We start from the raw sequence: 18087 nt of genomic DNA on the forward strand, positions 1-18087 counted from the left end.
TGACACCAGAAACCCTGGCAAATTTCAACAGAGGTGTGGTGTGTTACAAGCCCAGAGGACCCCAAAACACAGCAGCAATAGATATTCATCAAGACAAATGATTACTTAAACAAAGGTTGCTTTTAATTATCTTTAAACGTGCAAACAGAATCACACTTTATCTTATCACTATTGACTTAACTAACCTAACTCCCTTCTAATTCTAAATGCACATGTATGTAATGTGTGTGTAAGTTCTTTGATTCACAGTCCAATCTCACTTCTCATTCCTCCACGTTCACAGTTCCAGGCAATTCCTATACTCTGCACAGAATTTAATATTTATAAAGTTCACCAGGCTTTGGTGCTTGAAAGGTAAATGGTTACATCTCAGGAAGGTTCTTGTCAGTTTTCAGAGAGAGATTTGTTGTTCCAGGACCTCCACAACTGACTTACTTCCATCAGCCACTTCAGTGTCTTGCTGACAAAACTTGCCCCTTCAGGGTTCTCCAGATAATAACCTCTTTCTTTCAGGTCATCATAGAGTTCCTTTTTGTTTCCCTTATTCCAAGTGAAACATTATTCCAAGTCCTCTCCTCTTGCATGAACCACAAGAGCTTTGACCAGGCTGAATCAAGCACTTACAACCCATTTTCCACATGGGGTTTTCCACAAGCTTTGCCAGCTTGTCCTGTTCCAGTCCCAGCTGCTGTTGCTGACTGTAACACTATAGAACTGATCTGTGTGTGTGTGTGTGTGTGTGTGTGTGTGTGTGTGTGTGTGTGTGTGTGTGTGTGTGTGTGTGTGTGTGTGTGTCTCTCTCTCTCTCTCTCTGTGAGAAAGCCCGTTTGACTCTCTCTCTGCTTGCAAAACTACATGTCCCTCTTAGAACAGCAAGTTCCCCTGCAGACAGAATGCGGCTCCAATAAGCTCTTTCATCTGTTGTCTTTTTGTAAACAACAATCCATTAGTGAAGTCTCTTGGGCACTCTCCAAAGCTTCTGCAAAGATTGTTGGCCCCGACATGTCTAGCATGGGGCAAAGCTCCATTATTTTAAATGATCTGTTTTAAAGTGTTTGTACGTGATCTACACTAAAATTCTGCACCAATTTATCTCCCAAAAACATATCTATATTCTGTCACAGGTGGAACGTGTGCTGACTGGTATGGGGACACCAATACCACTGAGCGTAAAGCCCTCCAAAAGGTAGTGAACACAGCCCAGGACATCACAGATGTCCTTACCATAGAGAACATCTACGGGAAACGCTGCCGTCGGAGAGCAGCAGCAATCATCAAGGACCCACACCACCCAGCACATGCTCTGTTCTTGCTGCTGCCATCAGGAAAGAGGTCGAGGTACCACAAGACTCGTGCCATCAGGTTCAGTGTCAGCTGCTCCCCCTCCACCATCAGACTCCTCAACAACAAACTCAATCAGGGACTCATTTAAAGACTCATACTTGTGCACATTGTTGATTTTTTAAAATTTCTTTCTGTATTGCAGTTTTTTTACATTTGTTATCTTTTTATATTTCTTTATTTGTTTACATGTATACAGTTTTTTGCACTACCAATAAGTGGTAATTTTACCTCAGCTGCAGAAAAAAGAATCTCAGGGTTGAATGTGATGTCAAGTATGTACTCTGATAATTTGAAATCTGAATCAAAGATGCTGCTGGCTGGACGGTAAGGGTCCTCAATGATGCCCCGAGCCCTCTTCTGTCTTAAGCTGCCATGCTAGAATTTTGTGCGTTTTTTCCCCTAGTTCATAATATTTCTGTTTTGTCTTCATTATATTCTTCTCCACCTTATATGTTTGTAGTGTTCATATTTTATTTTTTTAATCTGCCAATTCTCTTCTTTTAGTTGTATCTTCCTTCATTGCTAATTCTTTTTCTATATTTACTATTTCCCTTTCCAACTGCTCTGTTTCCTGATTATAGTCCTTCTTCATCTTGGTTACATAACTTATTATTTGCCCTCTAATGAATGCTTTCATTGCATCCCATAGTATAAACTTATCTTTCACTGATTCTGTATTTATTTCAAAATACATTTTAATTTGTCTTTCAATGAATTCTCTAAAATCCTGCCTTTTGAGTAGCATGGAGTTTAATCTCCATCTATACATTCTTGGAGGGATGTCCTCTAACTTTATTGTCAATATTAAGGGTGAATGGTCCGATAATATTCTAGCTTTATATTCTGTTTTTCTTACTCTATCTTGCATACGAGCTGATAACAAAAATAGGTCTATTCTTGAGTATGTTTTATGTCTAGCCGAGTAATATGAATACTCCTTTTCATTTGGGTGTTGTTTCCTCCATATATCCAAAAGTTGCATTTCTTCCATCGATTTAATTATAAATTTGGTTACTTTGTTCTTTCTGTTAATTTTTTTCCCAGTTTTGTCCATATTTGAATCCAAATTCAGGTTGAAATCCCCTCCTATTAATATGTTCCCTTGTGTATTTGCTACCTTCAAAAAGATATCTTGCATAAACTTTTGATCTTCTTCGTTAGGTGAATATACATTGAGTAGATTCCAAAACTCCGAATATATCTGACATTTTATCATTACATATCTCCCTGCTGGATCTATTATTTCCTCTTCTATTTTAATTGGCACATTTTTACTAATTAATATAGCTACTCCTCTTGCTTTTGAATTATACGACGCTGCTGTTACGTGTCCTACCCAACCTCTCTTTAATTTCTTGTGCTCCAATTCAGTTAAATGTGTTTCTTGCACAAATGCTATATCAATTTTTTCTTTTTTCAGTAAATTTAGCAGTTTCTTCCTTTTAATTTGGTTATGTATTCCGTTAATATTTAAACTCATATAGTTCAGCGTAGCCATTTTATACTTTGTTTATCTTCCCTTTCTCCATCATCACCTTTCCTTCTTATCCATTTCTGCTTTCTTGTTTTGAACACTTTATAAGACAACATTTCTAAAACATCAAACATTTTCCTTATTCTCCTATTTAAAACTTCTTTAACCCCATTCTCCCCTCCCCCTCCTGAGTTGCCCTTTATCCCTTGACGGACAACCACATCTCCCCTCTCCATTTGGATTTGCGAATTCACTCGCAAACGTCAGCTGATTTTGCAGTGACCGTAACTCCTCCCCACCCAGCCCCCCCCAGAAAAGATTTCAATTTTCATGTAACAAAGGTCACTCTTTTAATTCCCTCCTTATTCCCTCTATTCCATTTCCCTCCCTTATTAATTCTTGTCTATACTCTATATATTTTCCTCTAAATACGGATACATTCATGTATGCACACTATATATATACACACATATACCCCTTTACACACATACATATAGATCGTGGTCATTTTTACTCTTATTACATGTCTTCATCTCTCTGCTTGTTTTGTAGTTGTTCTGCAAATTTCCTTGCTTCCTCTGGATCCGAGAATAGTCTGTTTTGTTGCCCTGGAATAACTTTTAAGTACTGCTGGGTACCTTAACATAAACTTATATCCTTTTTTCCATAAGATCGTTTTCGCTGTATTGAACTCCTTCCTCTTCTTCAGGAGTTCAAAACTTATGTCTGGATAGAAAAAATTTTTTTGACCTTTATATTCCAGTGGCTTTTTGTCCTCTCTTACTTTCTTCATTGCTTTCTCCAATATATTTTCTCTTGTTGTATATCTTAAGAATTTTACTAAAATGGATCTTGGTTTTTGCTGCGGTTGTGGTTTCAGGGCTAAAGTTATATGTGCCCTCTCTATTTCCATTTCTTCCTGTAATTCTGGTCTTCCCAGGACCCTGGGGATCCAATCTTTCATAAATTCTCTCATATTCTTGCCTTCTTCATCTTCCTTAAGGCCCACTATCTTTATATTATTTCTTCTATTATAGTTTTCTATTATATCTATCTTCTGAGCTAACAGCTCCTGTGTCTCTTTAACTTTTTTATTAGATTCTTCTAATTTCTCTTTTAAGTCTTCTACTTCCATATCTACAATTGTTTCTCGTTTTTCCATATTTTCCACTCTTTTTCCTAACTCTGATATGGCCATTTCCATTTTATTCATTTTTTCTTCTGCATTCTTAATTCTTCTTTTTATCTCATTAAATTCTTGTAATTGCCATTTTTTCACTGATTCCATATATTCTTTAAAAAAAGATACATCCATTGTCTTGCCTTTCTCTTCTTCTTCCACTTCTTTCTGTTCTTCTTCTTCTTCTTCCTCTGGGTTGACCATCTGTTGTTTCCTTGTTTTCTTTTTACTCTCTTCTTTCTTGTTGTTATTGTCTGTGTTCTGCACCTGCTGCTGTGCTGCAGGGGTCTCTCAGCTGTGGAGATCGACTCCGCAGCTGTTCCCCCCTCCCGTCAGTGTGTTTTTTTTCATGCGCATGCGCGGTTGCGTACTTTTACTCGGCTCTGCGAGCCATTTTTGTAGTCCCGAGCCCGGGACTTCCACTGACCTGCGGGAGCGGGCTTCTCTCTCCGCGGCAGGCCTCTTCGTACAGGTAAGGCCTTCACCTTCTTCTTCCGACGTCTTTCCTTCTTCTTTTCTTCCCGTTGTTTTTGGTTTTTCTTTCTTCGCTGCCATTTTCTCCACACTTTTACTTTCACTTTGTTTTGGTTTTTAAGTTGGTGCCTTTGCTTTTTCTCTATCTTTTTTTAACTTTTCTGGAGAGGGCTGGAGTTCCCCTACCGGCCACTACTCCATGACGTGACTCCCCCCGCCCCGAGCCCTCTTTAAGCACCTTTAGATGGCATTGATAGAGTAATCTCAGCAGTTTTAATCACCCTCCATACTGAGCTCTGATCTGATGCTTTCCAGCAACCATGAGGCAGCCAGACAGGACACTCTCTATTGTGCTCCTGTAGAATGTTCGTAGGATGATGCCCAGTAGTCTTGCTCTCCTCAATCCCCTTAGGAAGTGTTGTGGGTTCAGAATAGATCGTTCTTTATATGGACACCAAGGAACTTTGTGTTCCACACTTTCTCTACGACAGATACATTGATATGTAGTGGGGAGTGGTCCTTCCCCTCCTGAAATCCACAATCTTCTTTGTCTTGGATGCCGTGTTACCTACTAAGTTTCTCCAGCACTTTTGTGCATTGCATCTAACCCCAGTGCCCATAGATTTCCTTTTTTCACTGGAGTATTTCCAGCATTATCAGTTTTTTTTTTAAAAATTGCTTTTTGAAGGCACCAGAAAACTCCAGACTACAGCTATCCCCTGAATAAAAAAATTTCCCTTGCATCCTTTCATCCCAAATTTTAAATTTGCCTCCAAGATCGTGAACCGTCTGCTGATGGTCTAATTATTTTTAATTACTTTATCTGAATCAATGAAATCTTTCAGCCTTCTGTTCCAATAAGAACCTTAGCTTTTCTCATGCAAGCTTGAAATCCCTCATCCCTTGAACCATAATAATATTTTTTCCCCCTGCACCCTTTTTCAAAAGGTTGGTGACTAGAAATAAACACAGTTGAGTCCGAACCTCTGTTTTATACGGGTTCAACACGATCTCTCTGCTTTTGAACTCCAATTTAAAACATAATTTTGACAAATCCTGACCAGATGCAGCACGATCAGACTGGACGACTATACAGAGGATCATTAAAGCAGCTGAGGTGGTTGCAGAAGTCTCAGGTGAACATAAGTGTAGGAGTCGGCCATCCGGCCCAGCGAGCCTGCTCCACTATTCAATGAGATGATGGCTGATCTGATGAGAGGCTCATCTCCACCGACCTGCCTTTTCCCCATATCCCTTCATTCTCCTACGATGTAGAAATCTATCCATCCTTGTCTTAAATATACTTACTGAGTTCGCCTCCACTGCTTCAATGGGCAGTGAATTCGACAGATTCCCCACCCTCTGGGAAAAGCAGTTCCTCCTCATCTCCATCCTAAATAATACTGCCCTGAATCTTGAGGTTATATCGCCTAATTCTGGTCTCTCCCACCAATGGAAACAACTTACCAACCTCTATCTTATCTATACTTTTCATAATTTTATGTTTTTATAAAATCCCTCTCATTCTTCTAAATTCCAGCGTCTCCAGTCCCAGATGACTCAATCACTCCTCATAGACTAACCCTCTCATCTCTGGAATCATCCTGTTAAAGCTCCTCTGCACAGCCTCCAAAGCCAGTACAACCTTCCTCAAGTAAGGAGGCCAGAACTGTGGATCTGTGGCTTAGACTTTCAGTCTCAGAGAGAGGTAAAAGTACAGCTCTCGAGGGATTGAAACAAAAATTTTAAAATAAAGCCATTGCAGAACTTGGGGGCAATGTAGGTAATTGAAGTGCTGGAAAGATGGGTAAATGGACCTTGGTGTGAGCTGGGGTACAGACAGCAGAGGTTTGATTGACCTCGTTAATGTAGGATGCAAGGTGAGTTATCATTCAGGAGAGTAGTGGATCTAGACATCACTGGCAAAGGCCAGCATTTAGCCACATAGACAATTAAGATTGTAGATAATGGTTGACTCTCATATTAACAAAGATATGGAATGAAGTTGCAGTCCTGCATTTTCCATCTGTTGCAGAAGGCCTGAATTACACTGAGCAGACCCCAGAATTAGGCCCTCCAATCGATCCAACTTATTTTTATTCCATTAATACAAGCTAGCACCATTGCAATGGGTTAAATGGCCTTTTGCTGAACTGTGAAATTCCAACCTATGTATTTTGTATGGAAAGTGGGAGTTTTAAATCCATGGAAATCTGCCAGGATTTACCAGAAGATGGTGCCACCAGCTTGCAGTTGAGGGAGAACTCTTAATATGTCACCTTAATTCCTTGTCTATGAACTTTGTACCTATCCAACAAATGCATTTTCAACCCCAGCTGACCAAGCTAATCCTCTCAAGTGAGGTCATACTCCAATCGTTCCTCCCAAGGCCATGTGGTTCTTCCCTCTGGAGATGATTTTTCTTCTTAACCACTGCACGCTATTGTCTCTGAAGATTCCCCTTGTCGTTTACAGGTGTCGCTTTGGGCAGCATCGCCTTTACATAGGCAGCACGGAGTCACAGCAGGCGGTGCCACTGCCTCAAAACTTGAGCGGTTTGGGTTTGATCCTGACCTCAGCCACTGTCTGTGTGGAGTTTGCTTATTCTCACTGTGACTGCGTGGATTTTCCCTCCAGGTGCTTCAATTTCCTCCCACATCCAAAAAGACACGCAGGTTACTTAATTGGCCCCTGTAAATTGTCCCTTAGAACAGGGGCCTTCTAGTCTGCACCAAACGATTATTCCGTCTGGTCCCAATGACCTACAACCAGAACATATCAGAAGAAAAAAAACCTTCTTGCAGGTATTTATACCCTTCATTCTGGCAACTGCAGTCAATGGACTTGTACCAGGCTGTGGATTGCCGCAGACTGGCTCGAGACCAGGTATTGGAACTGAGATGCGAGAGGGTGCCAAGGATGCTACAGACTTCATGATCGTGTCCGAGGTTTGGATCTGGAATTCAGATTTGGACTGAAGTCTGTGCGGCTGCAGGAGCGCTGGAGGCGAATCCACGGACACGCAATGACTCTGGCTGGGACTCTCTTTTGCTTCTCTTTTTCTGACACCAAGGGGTGCTGGGCAATTTCTGCTGATGACAAATCGTTGTCTGCCCGATGGTAGACTAAATGAAATTGTGTGTAATACTGCATTTTCTGTGTTTAGTAGATGGCAATAAAAGCTTCCTGAATCTTTCATAATTTATTGGGGACATCAGTCAAAATAAATTAGCTGTAGGTCTTGATTAGATATCGTTCACTTCTCTGATGGCTACTGCTCAGGCAGATTGGATCTGATTAACACAATAAACAATCCTACTTCCCATTCAAGTCCTTTTCTGACCCATTTGTCCCATAGCAAAATAAGTCTACACCAGGGGTGGCCAAACTATGGCCCCCAAGCCAACTGTGGCCCAGTGCCCAATTTTAAGTGGCCCATTAGAACAGTCTCTGCTTTCTTAAGATGCTGCCTCTTACAGATGTCCTCGATGGAGTGAAGTTTGGTGCCTGTGATGTCGCAGGCCGAGTGAACAACCCTGTGGAGTTTTTTTTCCTCGGCCTGAGCATTTGCACCTCCGTACCAGTGATGCAACCAGCCAGAATGCACTCCATGGTCCATCTGTGGAGATTTCTGAAAGTCTTTGGTGACATACCAAATCTCCTCCAACACTTCACAAAGTAGTCGCTGACGAGCCTTCTTCGTGATTGCATCAATGTGGAGGCTCCAGGACAGATCCTCGGAAACATTGACACTCGGTAATTTCAGGTTCTCAACACTGTCCACTACTGACCCCTCGATGAGGACTGGGTCGTGGTTTCCTGAATTCCTCCTGAAGTCTACAATTACCTCCATGGTTTTGCTAATGTTGAGGGCAAGGTTGTTGTTATGACACCAGTCAACGAGCTGATCTCTCTCCCTTCTGTACACTTCCTCTTTGCCATTACAACCATGGTGTTGACAGCAAATTTGTAGATAGCATTGAAATTGTGCCTGGCCACACAGTCATGAGAGCAGTGAGTAGAGCATGGGCTAAGCGCGCATCCTTGAGGGACACCTGTGCTGATAGTCAGTGAGGAGATGTTGTTTCCAATTTGTACTGACTGGTCTTCTGATGAGAAAGCTTTGAACACGTACACTTGAACTACTTTCAAGGATCCATCTATTAATTTTTTTTTAGCCAGACTCCATTTGAATAAGTTCTCTGAACACACTAGCTACCTTGGAGCATTTAAAAAAGTTGAAGTGATGGACATCAAGGGATTTCCTTGACCAACCTTCAAAGCTAGTGCCAGCATTTACTGAAGGGGCTGAGGTACTGTGGCATGAGTTTCTATACTTCAGGCTTGCAAAGGATCTGAATTGCTTTCTGAACATGGTATCAGAAGGTCAACCTCAAAGTATTTTGGTTAGTTATGCTGATCAAATTAGATGCAGGCAGATGCTGAAGGCCTTGCAGAGATGCCACATGTTTTTCTTGATATGCAAAATGTCACATTTCAGATAGATACCAATAAAGAGGGGATCATTAAAGTTTCCAAGACCATGGTCTTGTTAATCAAGGATGGAATGGTGAGAAAATGAAATGCACTCAAGACTCCTGGAAAAAAAAAGATGGTATAACAGCTCCTGTTTCTTCCCATATACCAAAGATGCACAGGTTTCATCTGTTAATTGGTCACAATGGTGTAGGCTCATGGCTAGAAGCACCTGTTATCATGCTACAGCTCAAAATTAAAAAAGAAAATACAAGATCCATGGAATACAATGCAGGGCAAAGCGTGTTGGTGATATTGCCAGACTGGTCTCAGGCAGAGAATTCCAAATCCCAACTACTCATTGAACAGGATCATGTCACCCTCCATCCCCTTCAACATAGTTAAGTTTCATGTCCGATGAAGCATGGGCATTTCTACAAGTTGGTGGCAATTTAAGGAAGCTGGAGGGAACTCTTGTACAAACTCTTGTACCTTGTGAAAAACATCAGACAAATCCGTTTTCAACACCATCGCTTTCAGAGGGGAACTTGCTGAGTCACTAAATCATACAAGGTAAAAGCAAGGACACGAGAGAGATTGAGCAGTAGCAATAATGAAGGTATTCCAAAGATTAGTTTATTTGAAGGAAGTGATGGGGCATTATACATGATAATAAAAGACATCTCCTGGAAAGCAGACTATAGAGTACAAATCTTTTTTAATAGAAGGTATTATACAAATTTTACATAAGTCCTCTCAGTGTGTAAACTAATTCATTAATTTTTTCTATAATGGGGTAGTGGTAGTAGTGGCAGTGGAGTGGGAAGAGGAATTAAGAGAGAGCTAACTTCCAAGAATCAACCATTTCTTTTACAACAGACTGTTGTACTATTTAACTTAAAGTCCAGAATTCCAACTGATTTTTTTCAGCCAATCTTAATAAACTATACACAAATGTCCAATTTTTGCCCATCAAAATTCTTCAGCTGATACTATGAACTCAGCAATTTCGATCCAACAAAATTGCTTTATCATCAGTACAAACCACTGCAGCATAAAATCTCTCAACCTGGGAAAGAGGAACAGTCTGCTACTAATGAGAGCGAATCAAAGGTTAAGATTATGGGGATTTGATTGAACTGCTAGTGACAAGGGAAATCAGCACTGTACATTGGAGATCAATTTGATTTGGAACAGACACCTTGGAAAATGCAGATTTAAAAAAAAAATTCTGCAATCTTTTTAATCGAAGTCACGCTTTGCACTTGCTTTTCGTCGAAGGGTCTTGATTATTGGGTCTGTTCAAGTGATGCACATTTAAACATGAACACAATCTTTTTGTTACGTCTCTAAACAAACCCCAAATAGGATCATGCAAATTTGGTAAAAGTGAAAAGCAACAGAATCAATAATGTTCCCAACTCCATCCAGACTCAAGGTGACAGAAAAGAATTGAATTTAGGATCTAATATTGTCCATTATTTTCAGATACTATTAATTGTTAAAATGCAGGTCACACCTTAGAATAAAATTAGTTGTTCAAGCAAACATTTCCCCACACAGTCCCAAACCTAATCAATTAAAAATAGAAAGCAACTTTTAAAATGATACTGCAGCAATGATCTGTAAAACTTTCAGTTCCACTTGATTATAATGTCCAATGCAAACAAGCCTACAACCATCACAAATCATGACCAATTGCAAACCAGAATGAGCTGAGTTGACCAAAAAAAGTTATTAAACTGCCAGGAACAACTGAGATAACCACTAGTAAACTTAAAAACTTGTGTAATCTAAAAGATCAACACTACTGGAATTAAATTGAAGGATTAGTGCTTTGTGAGAAGTGTGATGCTCAAGCACAGCAGTTTAGGCAGTGTTCAACTATCCTAACAATGTTCACCTTGGTACAGCACGTGCAATTGCTGCAGCTTTTGACAACTCACTTGACTTTTCACAAGTTCTAAAGGGTAATTTCTAAAAGAAAATTGAAATTACTCTAAATTATTTGACTAGAAACTGGAATTAATCATCAGAAGTACTCATCTATTAACAATGTTGAGATTTTAGCAACTAATTGTAATTAGCAAATAGATTTTCTGGTGTCAGGCATTTGAATGCCAGAACAGCTCTTTATGGCAGTTATATCTAGGAGTCAGATGCATTTTTACAAATACTGGATAATCATATGTACTAAAAAATCTGTTTACGAATGCAGTAGAAACAAAAAAACTGCTCCAGTATGATCAAATATCTGATATGAAGCATGTCTTATTTACTTTCCTGAATAGAATTCAAAAACTCCGATCAGCACAAAACTCTCAAAATAGTTTTGAAATCTCAACTTGTACGGAGTTGTTTATGCATAATCAAAACAATTTCACAACTGAATAAGCCTGAAGTGAACATTGTCCAAACTTTACCAGAAAGGATTTCAAAAAGCTAGAAAATAGATCAAATGAAAGATGTGCTCACAAAAAATGTGTTAACATTAAGCTACGTTAAATAAGGATGGCATGCTCGGATCTTAGTGTAAGGGGATGAGCAATCTTCTTGTGGCAACAGGTGTGACATGCTGTGCAGAAATGCTTACCCGGTGTCCTTGCTTTTAATTATCAAGTCATATTCTCAAACCACAAATATTGGCCACCAACTCCAATACACATTCATTTACTGATAAATATTGTTGGAAGCCAATAATAATAGTGTAAAATTTCAAGATTCGGCCCAGTAGCCGGTTGACCAGTTTGGTTATGTTGGGACAGAAAAAGAAAAAAAAAATTACTTGCCTGACTGTGACTCAAATCATGTTTTTTTTTAAACTTTTTATTATAAAACTCGATCTGATATTTTGGAAGGGGCACCAAAATTGTGACAACTATTTGCATCAATCGCACTAGCCCATTTTATTTTAAAAAGTGCACGGATTACAATTTCTCATTTCATGGACCACTGTTTCCATTATTCACTTTTAATCAAATCTTACCTCGTTACAATGTTTTTTTTCTAAAATAAAGGAGGGACATCCAAATGTAAAATACCATTCTAACTACTGCACACAATATTTTCTCAAAAGTCTGAGGCTGACACATTTTAAGTGGTAGATGAAATCTCCATAGGTTTCATATTCAATGGCTGCAGCAGCATGCAAGAAAAAGTTCCGGGAGATGTAAGCCATATGGGTTGTTGACAATCACATCTTAATTGAAGTTCATTCTTTCAGTTCTCTGAGAAGGGGAAGTGGAAGAGTTTTCCTCAAACAGAACTTTAGTCGGTACTGTCTCCTTCTTCATCAATCATCAAAGCAGCATATTTGCTAGCAGAACTGAATTTCTGCAGAAAGACAAAATAGACAGCGCTGGATCAATTATAAAGCTACAATGCACAATTTAAAACTTAAAATGGTTTCCCCAACTGTCCTGTAGGTACTCATGCTTGGGATGATCAGACAGGAAGCTGTAACATTCTGGGGCACTGAGAGAACCAAACATAATATTGCCAACATTCTATTACAAGGGAAAGATCACACCCAAACCAGTTTCTGTGCACCTCAGGTACATGTACAAAAATATGCATGTACACCTATGCTTTGGGTTCACCATATTGCCTTTGAAAGACATTTTGGGGGGAATCTAGGCATAATTGAAAGCCAGTATTTATTGCCCATCTCCAACTGCTCTCGAGAAGGTGGTTGGGAGCCATCTTCTTGAGTTACTGCAGTTCCTCTCAAGATGCTCCGACAGTGGTGCTGGGGAAAGACTTCCAGGATTTAGAACAGATGACAAAAGATTATCAGCAGATGAGTTACCAGTCATGAAATACCCTGTCTCTGACCTGCTCCTGTTGTTAGTTATGTATGTGGTTGTGTTAGTCGAGTTTTTGGTCAATAGTGATCCCCAGGACATTGAATACTTCCATGTCATTTTATTTACCAAGTCATGAGCTACGACCTGGATGCTTGCACATTGCTTCACCATAACCTAGAGCAGCCATTCTCAATGGGGGCACTATGGCCACCACCACCACCACCCCTACTTGGGGCCACAGCACATTTTAGTAAAAGCCTGGTCTTCCTTTCACCTCACACAACGAATATTTTTAATGTAGTCGGTAGGAGAGAAGTACAGAAGATACCAACTAAACTTGACTGCTTCACAGGGAAGGGGACCCATAAACTTAGGGAGCCATAGCCAAAAAATGGTTGAGAATGGCTGATCTAGACACCTTCAAGTTTGAAGCTGAAAATCGAGTAACCATTTCATCACCCATATCTACTTAGCTTTAGGACTTTGAATCCCAATTTATCAAGCTATTTGAAGATCTAGCATGAAACATACTTAATCTTTTGGTTAAAACATAATTCTCAACTGTTATGTTGTTTTCAAGAATTTGTTTCTACACTACAGACGATGCTTTTGTGATGAAAAGACCTCTTCTACAACTTACAGGTGTGGGCAATTCTTCGTATTTCTTTGGCTCAGCTATAGGTTTTGAATCACGGCCCTTTTTGTCTTTCCTGTGGAAGGAAAGCAAATATTATGTATTGTTTTTCTAATGCAGGATCATGACGTGCTTGATTTTATGTTAGGGGTGTTAATGGATCTGCTCATGCACCATGACGATTTGGCAATGTTCTCTAACCTGCTACTAGGGAGTGTGTGAGGACTACCACCATTCCCGCTGATGTCATAATCACAGACTAAAGCAAAGCTGTATTTCAAGTCGTCCTGATAATATCAGCATCAAATTTCACAATACAATCCCTTCATGCATTTACTTTCAAGAACTGTGGTGCAAATAAAAAACACAATTCTGGAAAAACTCAGCAGGTAAAACAGTACTTTATGTAGCAAAGATTTTTTAATGAGCAAAATGTTGGCAGTTGCCTGAACAAAATGGTGGTGGTGGATGGATCTATGCACGGAAAGGGAAGCAGGTGGAGAGCTGGAAGAAAGACAAAAAGAAAGGGAATGGAGAGTTGGGGTGGAGAGTAAGTTAGCAGAAACCGGAGACGGTGATGTCTGATGGAGATTTTACTTCAGTCACGGTGTCTGGAGACTTTTGTGACTTACTCCTGTGGTGCAAATAGACTGGTGGGAACGGGTGAGAACATACACAACTGCAGGATCGAACACTGGAAGCATATCAGCTGTAAATTACAGACCTGTCTGGTTCCTTCCTTCGCTCCTTGTTTATGCCATCATTCTGTCCTCGACTCACAGCATTGTTGGCTCCACCGCGTTCTTTTGGTGAAGTTTTGTCTTTTATTTCATATTCATCTAAAATTATTTTTAAAAATGCCTATTAAAAAGCTCAGTTCATTTTCAGTCAGATTAGTCATTTAGAATTTGAAGATGTAATAATTACCCCAAAACATTCAACCAGTGCCCAAAAACATTTTGAAGAGCATATCCATTTGCCCAGAGTGGAACTGGGCAACATTCACAAGTGGTTTCTCATATAGAATCACTTACTCATTTGCTCACTTCATTTTCCAGTGCAAGTGCAATGCACGTTTTTGACTGCAGTTCAACCTATTAGAATAGCTCAATGCTCTTCCAACATCCTTACATTGGTAGGAAAACTAATGTCCACAGCTTTTACAAAATACATTTCCTAACTGCACTGAAAAAGTCACTGTTAACTCCTCAAATTACAGCAAAATGGCTTCACAACTTTTTTGTTGTCTCAGTACAGCTATATATCAGGTCTTATGAGCACACCAGGATAGATTGCGCAGTGCCTGTCTGCAAACAAATAAAGCACATGGTTGGTTTCAAAAGAACTACTTAAATTTTACATTTCCTCAGAGTTCTTTACCCTACTGTAGGCGAGACATGCTGAAAATACAGGTTTCACAACAGTCAATAATTTTAATTAGTCAGAAATGATCTATTCAGTATTTGGGGGATTAACAAAAATTCAAAACAAGTCCATATGGAGGCACCATATTATTCAGTTCTTGGAAACTTGAAAAGTTGAGCAACTTTTAAACAAGGGCACATCAAGGAATCACCATCAGTCACACTTTAAATCTCATTTTGCAGTTCACTGGGAAATCATGCAGAATAAATGTGGAATTTTTTTTCTGGCAGAAGCCAATTCATGCTGCAGTTTGTGGTTCTTTATCATAGATCTGCCAAATTTCACAATGTGAATAACCAATCTCCAAAGTGTGAAAATGCTCAGCAAAGAAGGAGGAGGAAACAAAATAATGATACAAATAAGCCACTCTCTATTTTGGGAAGAATCTATCAGTACTTTCATCAGTAAGCATAATGATTAAAAGACAAAATACCCCATGGGTTTAAGCTTTATATTATTGTACAATTCCTTGGTGTATCTGTAAATGGTGCCTTCATTTCCATACCTGTTGGTGGAACAGCTTTGCCACTTGGTGACCTGTATAGAAGGCAGATAACACTATGTTGTAAATTCACTCATTTGTTTTTAAAAACAATCAACAAATTTTTTTAACCAGTGAAAGCTCAAATTATAATGGATTTTACAAAAATGAATGTTACTCCCTTCTCTGATGCCACATTTATTTGAACATGCCAGTGCTTTTGAGCAACATTTCTCTATCAACCTCCCTCCTTGAAACTTTCAAGACATATCCAAAATAGATGGCAACTCCAAAAGAATGCTCTTTTTAAAAGTGGTACAGGTGATACCAGTTATTCAGGAAACTTTTATGATGCCAAATATCACGATGCTGAATCTTAATTTTTAAGGCTAAAACAAAAAAAAATTCCAGTTTCACTCTTCTGAGGCCACAAATTTAGAGGTAGACAATGCTATCTCTCCAAGCAGCTATTCATGTGCAAGCACACTGGCCTCTTTAATGGGTGCGCCACTGGACAAATAAGAACATCACAATTTCCTTCCAAGAGTTAGGTTTGTTCCAGAAATTGCAACCTATACCTGAGTGATTTATTCGCTGATGCACTATTCGGTGAAAGAGGCAATGTGGCCTCCGTCTCAGTGTTTTGGTTACTGCTGGAACCTCCAGCGGTTCGCTTCGTCCACGCATTTTCTTTAGGTGGAGGGGCAGGTACAACCTTAAGCCGGAGCTGGTCTGGTTTCACAGATTTGGACACAGGTGACTGTGGCTCCTCCTCTTTGCTGAACACTTCATTGTCCACCGACTTTTCACTCTCTCTCCTGACTGTAGCTTCAGAAGATGGAAAATTAGTTGCTTTGGGAAGGAAAAATAGCCAAGATCAAGAAAATTACAAATATTTTAATTCTAACATGTTCCAACTTTACAAATGTTAGGCGTTTCATTTTTTTCTCTCCGTATTTACTGGAATTGCACATTATGCCACAAGCTACAATTGTTCCCATCACTGTTAATTAACATTGTGAAGTGCTGGCTATCTGTCAAAAAGCATGATTGCGGCAACAAATCAGATTGTGCCTTGCAAAATATGGCATGACCAGGAAATGAAATAAAACCTTTAGCCATTCCAAGAGGAAACAAAGCTATCTCCAATTCTACATTTCTAATCTGCTCATCAGTAGAGATGTAGTTCTATCCCTTCTGTCCAACATTATGGATAATTAAATCTGAGCTGCAGTGACCCAGTGAAAGAATCTTCTACCATCTATGTATAGTACCAACTATCTTATTTACACCTATATCCAAAACATGGCAATTTTGAAATGTAGCTGGATTCAGTGCTCCTGAAAATGAGTTTCACAACAGCCAAAGCTTTACCCATGTAGCTTTTTATTTTTAAAGTCCCAAAACAATTAGGAAGCATGTACGAAGAAACAGCAGAGGATTAGTTTCATCTTCAGATGCCTACTTTAGTTTTAAAATAAAGCAAACTATCCTGCACAATTATTTAATAATGCGCCAGATTATTTTTCAGTGGTTTAAGGCTCATGACCATCTACTCAAATACAAACAATTTAACAAGTTTTCATGAAATTAACCTTATGAAAACCAGCACTTTAATGCAAAAGAAAAAATACTGCAGTTGCTGGAAACACTCAGCAGTTCAGGTAGCATCTGTGGAAAGAGGAAAAGTTAACATTTCAGGTTGAAGACCATTCGGGAGAACTTAAAAGGGGAAAGCTTATTTGTGAGTGAGACAGAGACATGCAAAAGCTGTGAACGCAGGTCAGGGCTGTAGAATTGAAACCAAAGGGAGGACTTTGAAAGTGGCCAACGTGTGAGGCACCATCCAAGGAGAGGAACAACAGTATTAGAGATATATATCCAACAGAATGGGTTGGTTCTGATACAAAGCAAATCATCTGAAGTTGCTGAACTGGATAGAATTCCAAAGACCGTCATGAACCACTTAAATGAGTGGAGATTCTCACACAATGGGCATTTGCAGCAAATACAGTATCTTCTGACTTCAGGGTCCCTTGAGTTCCCTTCTGCTTTGTATCACACTTACAAGAACGTCCATGTCTCTGAGTAAATTTGTGCGCTCTCTGCTGTAACTTTCAATTCCTTCATGGCTGCCATGCGGAGTGTGCCTTTAAGAACCAACACCCTTCCAAGATCAATGGGTAGCATTTGTTGGAAAATTTGTTTCAGGTCTGGCCATAAACTGTGCAGGCACAATTTTAATACTCGATTCTGGGTACGAACAATGTTGCAAACAGCTTTAAGAGCAATTATGCAATATTTTGCAGTGGATCCAATTGGGAATTAGTTGAAAAATAGCCTAGATTTCATGCACTAATGGAAGGGTGAAGAAAGGTTCCTGGGAAGGACATTTTAATGACCAGATAATCACCTTCAGGGCCTTAAGTGAGGACAGTTTACCTGCTCCTCTTCAAAAGACTGTTTATTCCCACCGAAGAATGAAAATGAGCAAATCTCCTCTTTGGGACCCTCATAGCCTTTCAGAAGTGTAGTGATCAGAATTGAACTGAATTATCCAAATGCGGCTTAATCATAATTTCATAAGGATTACTTTTGCATTCTATACCTCTCCAAGCCCAGGATCTTGTTTGTTTTGCTAGCGACTCTCATACAACTTGCAAATAACACCCCCTAATCATCTCTCTGATCCTGCATACCTTTTGGATCTGTGCCATTATGTCTAAAATGTCAATTGTTTGTCCATTCTGCGAGTTCAAGATCTGTTACAGATGATTGTTATCACTGCTACCA

The 18087-nt window shown here is 39.5% G+C and overlaps 1 protein-coding gene across 6 annotated transcripts in view; it reads right to left on the bottom strand.

Moving 5' to 3' along the window:
• Positions 1 to 9562: 9562 nt before the first annotated feature.
• The window catches only part of eif4ba (eukaryotic translation initiation factor 4Ba), a 37725-nt gene continuing 29200 nt past the window's right edge, over positions 9563 to 18087 (bottom strand). For 3 of the 6 annotated variants that reach the window (XM_069906594.1, XM_069906600.1, XM_069906599.1), the window contains 5 exons: positions 15873 to 16146; positions 15319 to 15350; positions 14113 to 14227; positions 13395 to 13464; positions 9563 to 12281 (listed from right to left, as the gene is read on the bottom strand). In XM_069906594.1, coding sequence (XP_069762695.1) covers positions 12216 to 12281; positions 13395 to 13464; positions 14113 to 14227; positions 15319 to 15350; positions 15873 to 16146 — 557 coding nt within the window. In that variant the 3' untranslated portion in view covers positions 9563 to 12215. The remainder of the gene's footprint in view (positions 12282 to 13394; positions 13465 to 14112; positions 14228 to 15318; positions 15351 to 15872; positions 16147 to 18087) is intronic. The other 3 variants (XM_069906596.1, XM_069906595.1, XM_069906598.1) reach the window with 3 other exon arrangements.

Source organism: Narcine bancroftii, chromosome 12, assembly GCF_036971445.1.
Source record: "Narcine bancroftii isolate sNarBan1 chromosome 12, sNarBan1.hap1, whole genome shotgun sequence".
NCBI lineage: Eukaryota > Metazoa > Chordata > Chondrichthyes > Torpediniformes > Narcinidae > Narcine > Narcine bancroftii.